At 39.0% G+C, this 12,573-nt stretch overlaps 1 protein-coding gene across 1 annotated transcript; it reads left to right on the forward strand.

Moving 5' to 3' along the window:
* Positions 1–7,280: 7,280 nt before the first annotated feature.
* Positions 7,281–11,879, forward strand: LOC127651044 (transcription factor SOX-4-like). The gene has a single exon (XM_052136748.1). The coding sequence runs from the start codon at positions 7,722–7,724 to the stop codon at positions 8,793–8,795; it is 1,074 nt and encodes a 357-aa protein (XP_051992708.1). The 5' UTR covers positions 7,281–7,721; the 3' UTR covers positions 8,796–11,879.
* Positions 11,880–12,573: the final 694 nt, after the last annotated feature.

Genomic DNA, 12,573 nt, shown 5'->3' on the forward strand with positions numbered 1-12,573 from the left:
ATAACCTTGAGTAAAACCTCTAGTGTTAAATAAATTAAATAAGATATCTAACTTTCTCTTTGGGCTGACAGATGTACAAAAACAATAAAGATTGTGTTTTCATTGGTGGCAGTCTCAGGGTATGTGCCAAAAGTTTATTTTGAATTCCATATAAGTTCCTGACTCTATAACATACTGAATGTATTTGTGTGTGTGTGTGTGTGTGTGTGTGTGTGTGTGTGTGTGTGTGTGTGTGTGTGTGTGTGTGTGTGTGTACTGTATATACAACCCCAATATGCAATTCCAAAAAGTTGGGACAGTATGAAAAATGCTAATAAAAACAAAATTAATTATAAATTACATTCACCCTTTACTATATTGATAGCACTACAACCACACATTATATGAAGTTTTACCTTGTGAATTTCGTTTTAGTTTTTTTTTATTATGTACAGTCATTTCAAATCAGATGATTGCAACACGCTCCAAAAAGGTTGAGACAGGGGCAATTTAAGACTGATAACAATTTGATAAGTTAATATAACAAGGCAATGTGAAACAGGAGATGTTAAACAGGTGAGACAATCATGTCATATTATATATTGAGCCTCCAAAACAGCCTAGTCCTTCAAGAGCAAAGATCGTTCGAGACTTGTCAATTTGCCAATTGATGCTTCAGCAAATAATCCAGCACTTTGAGAACAATGTCTCCCAAAGACAAATTGGAAGGATTTTGGGCAATTCACCCTCTACAGTGCACAACATAGTTAAAAGATTTAGGGAATCTGCTTAAATCTCTGAGCGTAAAGGGCAAGACAAAACCACCTCTGAATGTGCATGATCTCTGATCCCTCAAACATTGATCCCTGCATTTTTCAGCAGGACAACTTCAAACCACATACTGCCTGGATTACAAGTGTGTGGCAGTGAAAGCAGAAAGTGCAGGTGCTGGATTGGCCTGCCTGCAGTCCTGACCATCTCCAACTGATAATGTGTTGCGCATTATATTAATACGAATATGAAGCGCAATATTCTGTTCAAGTGTGCAGCTGAAGACTGACATTATGGATGAATGGGGGAAAATGTCCCTTTCTAAACCTAACAAACTTGTGGCTTCAGTGCCTCATATGCTTCATAAGTGTTATTAGAAGAAATTGTGATGTTTCAGAGTGGCAAACACTCTACTGTCTAACGTTTTTGGAGAGTGTTACAGTCATCTGATTTTAAATCAGTAATACATTTTCAAAACAATGAAATTCACAAGGTAAAACAGTAGTGCTGTAGTGCTTGCAATACAGCAAAGGATGAAAAAACATGTTCAGGTCACATTTTACCCTAAAAAAATATATATATATATATATATATATATATATATATATATATATATATACACACACACACACACACACACACACACACACACACACACACACACACACACACACTGGTGGCCAAAAGTTTGGAATCATTTACAGATTTTGCTCTTATGGAAAGAAACTGGTACTTTTATTCACAAAAGTGGCATTCAATGGATCACAATGTATAGTCAGGACATTAATAATGTGAAATATTACTATTACAATTTAAAAAAAGAAAATTCAGAACTTCTTAAACTACTTCAAAATGTTCTCATCAAAAAACCCTCCACATGCAGCAATGACAGTTTTGCAGATCATTGGCATTCTAGCTGTCAGTTTGTTCAGATACTCAGGTGACATTTCACCCCACACTTCCTGTAGCACTTGCCAAAGATGTGGCTGTCTTGTCAGGCACTTCTCACGCACCTTACAGTCAAGGACGGGTTTATGGTACCTGAGGCCCCAAGCATCCGACCATCCCAGGGCCCCATTTTGAATTTGTTTGCTTAAAAAATAAAATCATACTTTTAAATTCATATAAGCCATTGTAAGAACATTCAAATGTTTACTGAAGTCAGTACAAAATGTTTACTGAAACATAAACATCTAGTTAAAGATAATTAATGCATGTTTTCCAGTTTTCCACAATACAGTGATACAAAAAAACATTTACCTACATATATTTTTGCAAAACACTAATACAAATATTTTTATGATCAGGGTGTGTAAAACCTAATACATTTGCTAACATTTTTGTATTCTTTTTTATTTGTTATTACTATAATCCAACAATTATGTATTGTTTTCCATTTTTGTTATTATAATTTGATACAGTATTAGTATTATTACTTAAAGGATTTGAATTAATAGAAATATATTTCTGTCTTATTTAATTTACTTTCAGCTGGAGCTCATTTCTGATGCTGCAGTGTATTTTATGTTAGCATCGTAGGCAACATTCGTTAAAGTATTGTAACAGTAGACATACAAGGCACGGCGACCCCACAGTACACTAGAGCACAAGGGAAAAAACATTGCTGTTTATCATGCTATCACGCTAAAAACAATCTAGACGCAGTGCAACAACCGAAACAGAACGCAGGTGTCTCGACATGCGTTTTTGAGACCTGAAATTCTTTTTAACTTGACACTGCTGTCTAAAATTGTGCCAGTCCTATGAGACACCTAAGAAACAGCTAGACGCGGTGCAGCAGGTATCAGTCTAGCTGATCCCACAAAAGCTCAATGGGGTTAAGATCCATAACACTCTTTTCCAATTATTTGTTGTCCAATGTCTGTGTTTCATTGCACACTCTAACCATTTATTTTAGTTTTTCTGTTTCAAAAGTGGCGTTTTCTTTGCAATTCTTCCCATAAGGCCTGCACCCCTGAGTCTCTCTTTACTGTTGTACATGAAACTGGTGTTGAGCGGGTAGAATTCAATGAAGCTGTCAGCTGAGGACATGTGAGGTGTCGATTTCTCAAACTATTGACTCTGATGTACTTATCCTCTTGCACATCTCTTTCTGTCCTTGTTAGAGCCAGTTGTCCTTTGTCTTAAGTCTACACCTTTGTATGAAATCTTCAGTTTTTTTTTTGGCAATTTCAAGCATTATATAGATTTCATTCCTCAAAACAATGATTGACTGATGAGTTTCTAGAGAACTAATATTGACCTTAAAACAACAAACACAAAGACAATGTTAAGCTTCATTTAATGAACCAAATAGCTTTCAGCAGTGTTTGATTTAATGGCAAGTGATTTTCTAGTTCCAAATTAGCAATTTAGAATGATTAATCAAGGATAAGGCATTGGCTTGTCTAGATTTGATCAAAAATTACATTATGGTGCTGTTTTTTACATCAGTAATGTCCTGACTATATTCTGTGATCAGTTGAATGCCAATTTGGTGAATTAAAGTACCAATTTCCTTCTGAAACAGCTAAATCTGTACATTATTCCAAACTTTGCACACCAGTGTATATATTTATAAGTGTGTGTGTGTGTGTATATATATATATATATATATTAGGGCTGTCGATTTAGCGCAATAAATCAGTGCGATTAATTTTATTAAAAATAACGTGTTAAAAAAATTAACACAATTAATCGCAATGCTCCCGGACCGTAATAAGGTAGACTCCTGAGAAAGGCAAGCTTGTAGGACCACCTGTTTACTCCAGAGGACAGTAACTGAAATTTCAGCTGTGTGGCAACGCGCAGTTTATACAGTGAAAAAAACAACACTTCAGCAGACAGAACACAAACATGCGTTACGTTCTTGCGTTCAAAAACACTTGAAGGAGCACAAACACGAACTATGGGATCTCAAGATGTGTTTAAAGATTGAGTATTAAACTATATTTAACTTGACAAATTGACCTTAAAAATGTATGTTTATGACGCAACGCACCCCTAGACGCTACACAAGCATGTCTGACGCAGATGTAAATTGACGGGTCCTTAAACAAGCCCTCATAATAAATCTCCAACTGATTGACAAATTCACTTGTGAAATGGATTGCTGTGAACTGTTGCCAATGATTGTCTTATGACCAATAATATGGTAGTAAACAATACATTGTATTCTAAAGCCGCTTTTGTATTGTTTTATCAATGATTAACTCTTCTGCTACAAGAATGTAATGCATTTTAATTATCTGAATATCTTATATATATAAATTGTAAAATATTTAAAGATAACTATGTATAATTATTTCATCATTATATATTGAATTATTGTTATATGAGAGGCTTTCTCAGAAAATATTTGTAAATGTGATTAATCGTGATTAATTATTCAGGACACCATGTAACTAATTTGATTAAAAATTAAATAGATAGAAAGAACCTTCATTTATGAGATTCACCTTTTTATTAAACAACATGAAGATTAGAATGAATTAATTAATTAATGAATGAATGAATGATACTTCTGTATGTGGGTTGGTCTTTAATTAACATCACTTCAGTTTATAGGCTAATTGTCTGTAACACCTTCAACAAATGGCATGAGCATATCACAACGGGAATCTATTCAACACATACTTTTCAGTTTCCTATGGTCTCTTTATCAAGCAAAAACATCAGACCACAATTAATATGAAACTACATTTAGTAATGGTGATGAAGTGTGATAATCAATCTTGGGCCCCTGTACACTCGAGTTGCACTGGTGAAAGTTAAAAACATGTGAAAAACTGAAAAAGCAGGCATGTCTTTGGGCACCGTTCCTGATTTATTGCTGCAATGGGGAAGTAAACCTGGGTGAAAGATAAGCGATCAGCCATTCACTCCTGAACTTGTGTCCTTACCTCAGTGTTCTGCTCTGGGGAAAACAATCTGCTGAGCTGGACAACTGGCTTTAACTGTTTTGGCTCCTTCCAGAATGTTTTCTGGGTGACCTCATCACAACTAAGTTTATCCTGCTAAAGAAAAGGACATACATTTGGGTGACCTTTTGCTGATCGTTTATTGAGTAAAATCATGAGAACTCGAAGAGGGGAATACCTGACGGGGTCACATTTACATTTCAGTTAAATAGTTTTTATGGAACTTAGCCATATATTTCACATATATACACACACACTTGCATGTACAAAGACTCCATTGTTTGATGGCAGCAGCACAGAGAGCCTGAAGAAATTAGCTTGGTAATGAGTAGCAATGATGGGACAGAAAGAATGTAATGAATAACTCTGAGGCACGCTCCTCCAGACCGTGTCATAATGGCTCCAACTATCATTCCAACCACAGTGTACACACTGTCTGCACTGTTCCCTGCCCCAATTCATCTTCCTGCAACTGCAGGAAGACCTCATTTTCAAAAACCCAAACCTTTTCTATTGGCTGCTTGTCTGTTTAACTGCAACGCACAAACCATCAGTTTGTCATCTATGCAAATCTATGCATGTAGTTTAATGTTGGTCTGTGTCTGTTTGGAGGGCAAAGGGCAGATCAATAAGGACATTTTCATGAACAGATGAACAGCATCTCTGCTGTCTAAGCCTGGCAAGATCATGTACTATTCTTGTCTGAATATGTTTTGAGAGCAAACAGTCGGGATTGTCATGGCAACACTAAGCCAATCCTGAGGAGTGGGGTTTGGATTGAACACTGTGGTAGTGAGGAGTGAATGAGTGAATTAAGAATGTTGCCATTGGTGCTCTGTGCTGCTGAACCATTTATCAAGCTTTTCATTACAGCCTATGAGATCAAATACTTATATTATGAGAGGATTTGTCCATCTGTGATCATTGTGCTGAAGCTAATGTTCTGTGGCAGTTACATGATTAACCCTGTTTATTTTTTATCCTGTATGTTCCAGTTTTGTGAAATGGCACACCTACTGACATGGAGCACCTGTTATAGTTGTTCAGATTACAGACATATGGAAACTCAGCATTCTATGTTAATGTGGTGATACAATTTCAGATTTTAAATCAAGTCTAGTATGTAATGCCATGCCAGACTGTATATCCCACCTCACATGTGTGACTTACCTGAAAGACAGGAGCGGTTATGGCCTAGATGGTGTGTTCCTGTTGAGGTGTAACTGCTAAAGTTGTAAATAATCATAAGTGTAGCAGGGTGGCCATCTGTCCCTGTGATTAGACACAATAAGCTATGTTAGTGTGCATTCTAGCCCAGCACACCTGTTTAAACAGTCAAAGGTGTTTGATTACTGTATTCAAATTCACATGCCCACAACATTTTCTTAGACCATCTTGTGCACACTGCACACTGTTCGCATGGTAAATTGCTAACAATTATTTCATCATCAGAATACTTAACTATGAAGTCAATGAACTATTGATTTCAGTTGTATTGATCGGGCGGGGTGGTTCAGGAAGCCGCTATCTGCCTGTCACAGATAGTGGAGGTGCATCACTTTGGCTTCACGTCTCAATATGAGAATAGACTCAAAATGTTTGCCTTTTGTTTTTTTACTCAATTACGTAATGCATATTCAGATCTTTTGATTTAATGTAGCTTAACCTTAGAGCAGTCAAATGTGTGTGGAACAACAACCCCTTCATTGGCTCTACTACGCCATCTGGAGACATAACATAGTGCAGTTTTGATCAAATTCATGACGCTGAACGAGTCTCTTCATGCTCCTCGCGCAATTGACAGGAGTGTTATTGCATTCTGGTATCAGTGTCGCTCTAGTTAAAAAAAAAAAAAAAAAAAAACACAAACAGAAAAATGCACAACTTGGAAGCCATTTGCGGATCAAAACGAGTTCTATTAAGCAAAATAAACACAGCACACGTTTCTTCTTCTTCTTGTTTTCAGACAGAGCGCTGCGAGACAGCCAGGCAACCAGAGCGCGAGCTACAACACAAACACGAACACGCTGCCTTAGAATGGAGAAGCGCGTGGCATGTGTACGCTCCCTTTGTGTTTAGATAAATAAATGAACGGCTCTGTGTGTACACCATGTTTAAGTGCATGCCAGTAAACGAACATAGCATAATTTTGCCTAATATTAGACAACTCTATTCACGTAGAATGTTCATATTAAACAGTAATTTAGTCACCGTATGTTGTAAACAACATCATAACGAGACAAAGTAAACACTATGGGTTTCTTTTAAGTATTTTAAGAGTTTTAACCCGTGTTATAATTCATAATCGATCATTAGAATTGCTTATCCTAACTTAGCCACCCTTGCCAAATTCAGTATGTGATCTAGGAAAGGGGGCAGCGCATAATGTGCCTTTAAAACCAAGTTTGCAGTGTAGATGGAATGAGGTCAGATAGAAAGCTTCTCATTGCACGCGCCGATTATTATTAGATACGATATTCAGCCAATGAACGCCGAGAGGGCGTGTCTTTGGCTGAGGACAGGCTAGTGACAGCAGCTGATTGGCTGGATTCTCTTTCCTTTATACCTTCGGAAAAGGATAAATCCTTGCGAGGCGGTTTAGCAGAAGTATTGAAAGTTGTGAAGGGTGATAGGAAGCTCAGAGCATGAAAAAGTGCAGTCGCCAAAACTTACCGCATGGTCATACGACAAACTATGCTGAAGACACTTGTCCGTTTCCATTAAACGGCTTCAGGCACTTTGCGTCCAGAGCGCACTCCGGCTTTGTTTACAGTCGAACCGGCAGTTGAACGAGAGATTGTTGATTTCGAAGACGTTGCCGGGGCTTGACAGAGCTCCTGCCGGGAAATGCGCTTTGTGGAAGGACCGCTGACAGAGTGCAGAACCGAGAGATAGACAGCGGAGAGACAGACAGCGGCAGAAACTTTATATCCACGCGCGCGCTAATTGCCCTGACTAGTGTGTTAAAAGACTCCGAACACTGTCAAACCGTCGCAAGGTGCAGCACGTGTAGGTTTTTCCTGACCAATTAAAAGTTGATTGTTGTTGTGCATGCACTTGGCTATGGTGGAACAAACGAGCGTAACGAACACCGACGCGCACCCCTGCGACTCCATTGATTCGGGGGAAATGGACCTGGACATGGACACATCTCCGACTCCCGGTTCCCCAAACTCAACTGGGGACAAAATGGACATCGCCTGGTGCAAAACCCCATCCGGGCACATCAAGAGACCAATGAACGCGTTCATGGTTTGGTCGCAGATAGAGAGGCGTAAGATTATGGAACAGTCGCCGGACATGCACAACGCGGAGATCTCCAAGAGACTGGGCAAACGCTGGAAACTTTTGAAAGACAGCGACAAGATCCCCTTCATCCGCGAGGCAGAGCGTCTGCGCCTCAAGCACATGGCAGACTATCCAGACTACAAATATCGACCGCGGAAGAAGGTGAAATCGTCCAGCGGCAAGACCGGAGAGAAGGGCGAGCGAGTTAGCGGCAGCCCCGGTGCAAAGTCTGCATTCAAAAAGAGCTCCAAAACTCTCAGTAGGACGCACAGAAAGTCCACAGCGCTCGAGCTGTCTTCCCTCGCCACCCCCGCAGACCACCAGGCGCTCTACAAATCCAGGTCGGTCTCCGCTGCTAAGCAAGTTCCCGAGAAACCAGCAAAGCGTGGTCATGTTTTCGGAGGATGCAGCTCTGATGGCAGCCCGCCCTCCGTTGCTGTGCCAGCCAGTCCAACTCTGAGCAGCTCGGCCGAGTCCAGCGACCCGCTGAGCTTCTATGAGGACGGGCTCGCGAGCGTAAAAGAGGACGGCGAGTGCGCCGCGCGCTTCAAATACACCCGCGCCACGTCTCCAACGCCCTCCGCGTCGCACTCATCCTCCTCGCAGTCCTCCTCGTCAGATGAGGACTTCGATGACGAGCTGGCGGACCCCAGTCCCGGTTTTGACAGCTTCGGCACCTTTGGCACTGCGCCTCTGGACAGAGACTTAGAGTTCAATTTTGAGTCGGGCTCCGGCTCGCACTTTGAATTCCCCGACTACTGCACCCCAGAGGTGAGCGAAATGATATCAGGGGACTGGCTCGAATCGACAATATCCAACTTGGTGTTCACTTATTGAGCGCTGATTGAAAAGACATATTGAAACGTAATCTTTATGACTGTCGTAAAGGTGGAGGAATGAAAAAGTCTTCCTCGAGATGAGTCAACAACATGATTCCTTCTATTTATCATGCATCTGATACTGTGGGTTGTCATTATCCACTGACAAGAGTACAGATGAAAGTGCTTAGCTTGCTCTTTTGGTGCTGGAAGGAGTGACTTACAGGCGCGCGCTTTGGAAGCTGAGGTGGGCATTGCGCGCGCGGTTGGCGAGTTCAAGTTGTCCGCCCGCTTCAACTTAAAAAGGGACGTTTTAAATAAACAGTCAAATGCTTGTTTTGGTGGAGGTACTGAATGGAGAACAGACGAAGTTGTTCGTTAGACCAGAATCGCATGCTTTGTGATTGAACTACGAAAGGCAGGGGTTTAGTCATTGAAACAGAATGGCAGCGCCACAGACGCAAAAAGAAACACAATCACCAGCTTTTCTGTCGACATGACATAATGATTCAAACGCAACTCAGATGATCAGCTTTTTACACTACAAATAAGGACCAAAATTCATCCGAGGAGCTCTCTCTCTCTCTCTCTCTCTCTCTCTCTCTCTCTCCCTCTTACTTTTTCATCCTTTGTTTCTCCCCCAAGTAACTTTTCAGTGCTGGCATTTTTTTTTATCTATGTATTTATAATGGCCAAACATTGCTCCTCCTTCCCCTTTCAATTGTGTTAGTCTGTTTTGTTTATAGCCTATTCATGCACATGTCCGTCTCTTGTCTCGAAAGGGCTAGACTTGTTTCGTATTATTTAACTGATGACTTCTCACATGGAAAGGAGATTAAATGTTTCATCATTTTCTTAGTGTATTTTTGTACAAAATCTATCTGAGGGGTGTCAATCGGTGATTATCGCTGTTTGGATTTCCGATTTTTAAAACCAGGGGGTCGGGTTGTCACAAAATCTGCCCCTAAACATGTTTACAGTGTCAATCCACAGGCTCCTTAAAGAGACAGTGTCTGCATTTCAACGACCAATCATCATTAGCCTACGATGCGCGCTGAATGAGGTTGTATGTAGCTGCAGCAACGTCTGCAATTTATCACGTTCTTGTTGGGGATGCTGTACATTTTTTAATACAAAATTCTTTGTGCTTTTCTAGTGACACGTTTCGGTTTTAACCACTGGATGGAATTACAGATATGGTTGAAATGCCTACAAGTTCATGAACAATGAAGTATGTCTTCACTCCATAATTGTACAAGGCTATGTAAACTTTTCTACTTGTTGGCTAAATGTAGCTAATTGTTTTAGTATATTATGGCATGGCGAATAGCATTTTGTATTTCTCAATTCAGGTTTATGTAGAGCAGTTGTGTTTAAGGCAGAGGATCCACATGAAGATTTCTATGTACATTGACTGTAAAATAAGTAAAAGATTGCGTGTTTATGTCTGACGATGATATATCATGACAGGAATGAGGACTTATATCTTTATACATCCCTATATGTTTAAGAGTGTTGTTCATGAGTTTTGGAATATATAGATATGTTTTATTGTTTAATTGTGTGCAATATGCTGTGTACAATATTGTTTTGTCTCATCATACCATATCTCAACATTTGAGAAGTCACTGCCTGTCAGACCTCTACAGAAATTTGTCTTTTTCCAAGAAGGAAATAAAATCAGCTGGAACTGAACTTCACTTGCAAGACTTTTCTCTTCATCATTTGCCTTGTCATGTTCCCTTTAGTTTAATTTTTCATAATACAATGCATAATCCGTTTAAAGCTTAAATAAAAGTAAGTACTCTTCACCACTAATGTGGCATTAGGGAAAACTGTGAAGTCACCATTTTGAGAACAGTACAGAAACCCATATTGGTCTGTTAATGTAACAGAAGCATGAGCAAACTCAGCAAAGTCAATTGTAGGAATTTTGTATAAAAATTAGCCAATTATAATACATTACGATCTGGGAATTAATGAATAAGCTAATTATTGATATGATAATCTTATGACCACTTAACAGAGCATGCTTGTGTAATTTGTCTGTAATCCAGTCCCATTGTAGCCATCTCAACCTAGACAGTCACCTACATTAATAGTGCTTTTGCATGTTACTTCGTGTGAGACATATGGAGTGGTGCGTGGCTAAAAGATTGACAGGCAAGCCTATTGCAACCTGAAGGGATGGGGAGCTGTCACGCAGGGGGTGGAGGCTGATCAGGCCGACTGTAAGACATTAAGAGACAATTCTGCAGTCTGTTGTAAACATCCAGCCATCCCCAATCCAGATATTACAAACACTCCTATTATTAACATATTATATTTGCATTACTTGCATGCAATACGGCTGCATGTTTACGTGAGGGGAAACAAAAATTGAAATAGTTCAGATGGTTTGGCCATGTCTCAAGAACTGTGTTCCAGCGTGTGCTTGAGTAAGGCAGTCCGAGTCAAATAATAAAAAAAAGTTACTATTTAGCATCATCTCAACTGATAGCACAGGGTGTGAGCGTAATGCCTTAGTCAAGTGTGAGCAAGGATGCACTATGCAGCAAGAGGGTCTAGACATTGGCTTTGTGGGGGAGGAGTGTGAGACAGATGAGATGTCTCTGCCGGGAGGCTGCATTGGGGAGCTCAAGTGGATTGTTCAGCAGGGATGACTGCTGAAACCAATTAATTCCTACTGGGTGCACTGGTTTATGTCGGGGAAAGAGAGGGGGCTCTCGAAAGGTTTTGTGTTAATCTGTTTACATCCCCCAAATGAGAAAAGAGACAGGAAGCTGTTTGGATACCATAGTTGTGCAAATTTGAGATATGAATGTGTCAGTTTGTCAAGCAGACTTACAGTAAATGATGGTTTGTGTTGGGGTGCCGGTCGCAGGCTCATATATCAAGTGTCATTACATAGCAATATGTTTATTACTTGCAATGTACTGACATCATTTGACATAGTAGAACTGTGGAAATTTGAAAATAAATATAAGAATATGTACAGTATATATACATACTATGATAATATGATACATTATGATGTGTGTGTGTGTACACATTATATTATCTGACAACATTATAATAATGGGAATATAAAAGTGTCCTGTATCTAATAAATAGTCTCTGACTATAGTCAATATCAGTGTCAGAAATGAACTTTTTTAAAGGGGTGATGATTTTCAGGGGTCTTTTTACCTTTATGAGAGCATTTTTCCACTAATATATTACACACAGAGTGTCGTCCATTTATGAAAAACTGGTCACTGCAGTGTCTACACCCATGATGAGAAAATAAAAAGATACACAAACAGTATATCAAATGTTAGAGAATTTTATTATTATTATTATTATTACATATTTTATTTAGTCACTTTTGGTGGCATTTTTGCCCCAAGCCCTGATTAATTTCGGACACTGGTCAGTGTTACACATTTTCTTATACAAATAAATAAATGTGGTGATGTCAAAATATTAGAAAAGACTAAGTGCTTTCTACATTGATTATGTTAGTTTAAGCTTGAACTTGTAAATATTAAGTAAATTCTACATTCAAACATGTAAAAATTAATGCTGTAGCTTATAAGTAAACATGATTTATTATTGTTTATCTTTACAATGTGTCATCATATATCAGTCCCAATATATATATATATATATATATATATATATATATATATATATATATATATATATATTTGATAATTTGAGTAAATTTCATGGTTAAATAAAAATAATTCAAACTAACTTTTTGAAGCTGGTGTTCCCAGCATGCACTGGGCTTGAATAATGAATTAGCTTGCATG

The sequence above is a fragment of the Xyrauchen texanus genome, chromosome 10 (genome assembly GCF_025860055.1).
Source record: "Xyrauchen texanus isolate HMW12.3.18 chromosome 10, RBS_HiC_50CHRs, whole genome shotgun sequence".
NCBI classification, from domain to species: Eukaryota; Metazoa; Chordata; class Actinopteri; order Cypriniformes; family Catostomidae; genus Xyrauchen; species Xyrauchen texanus.

What these genes read in the sequence shown, in the direction of transcription:
- LOC127651044 (XM_052136748.1), top strand. Translation starts at nt 7,722, where the DNA reads ATGCACTTGGCTATGGTGGAACAAACGAGCGTAACGAACACCGACGCG.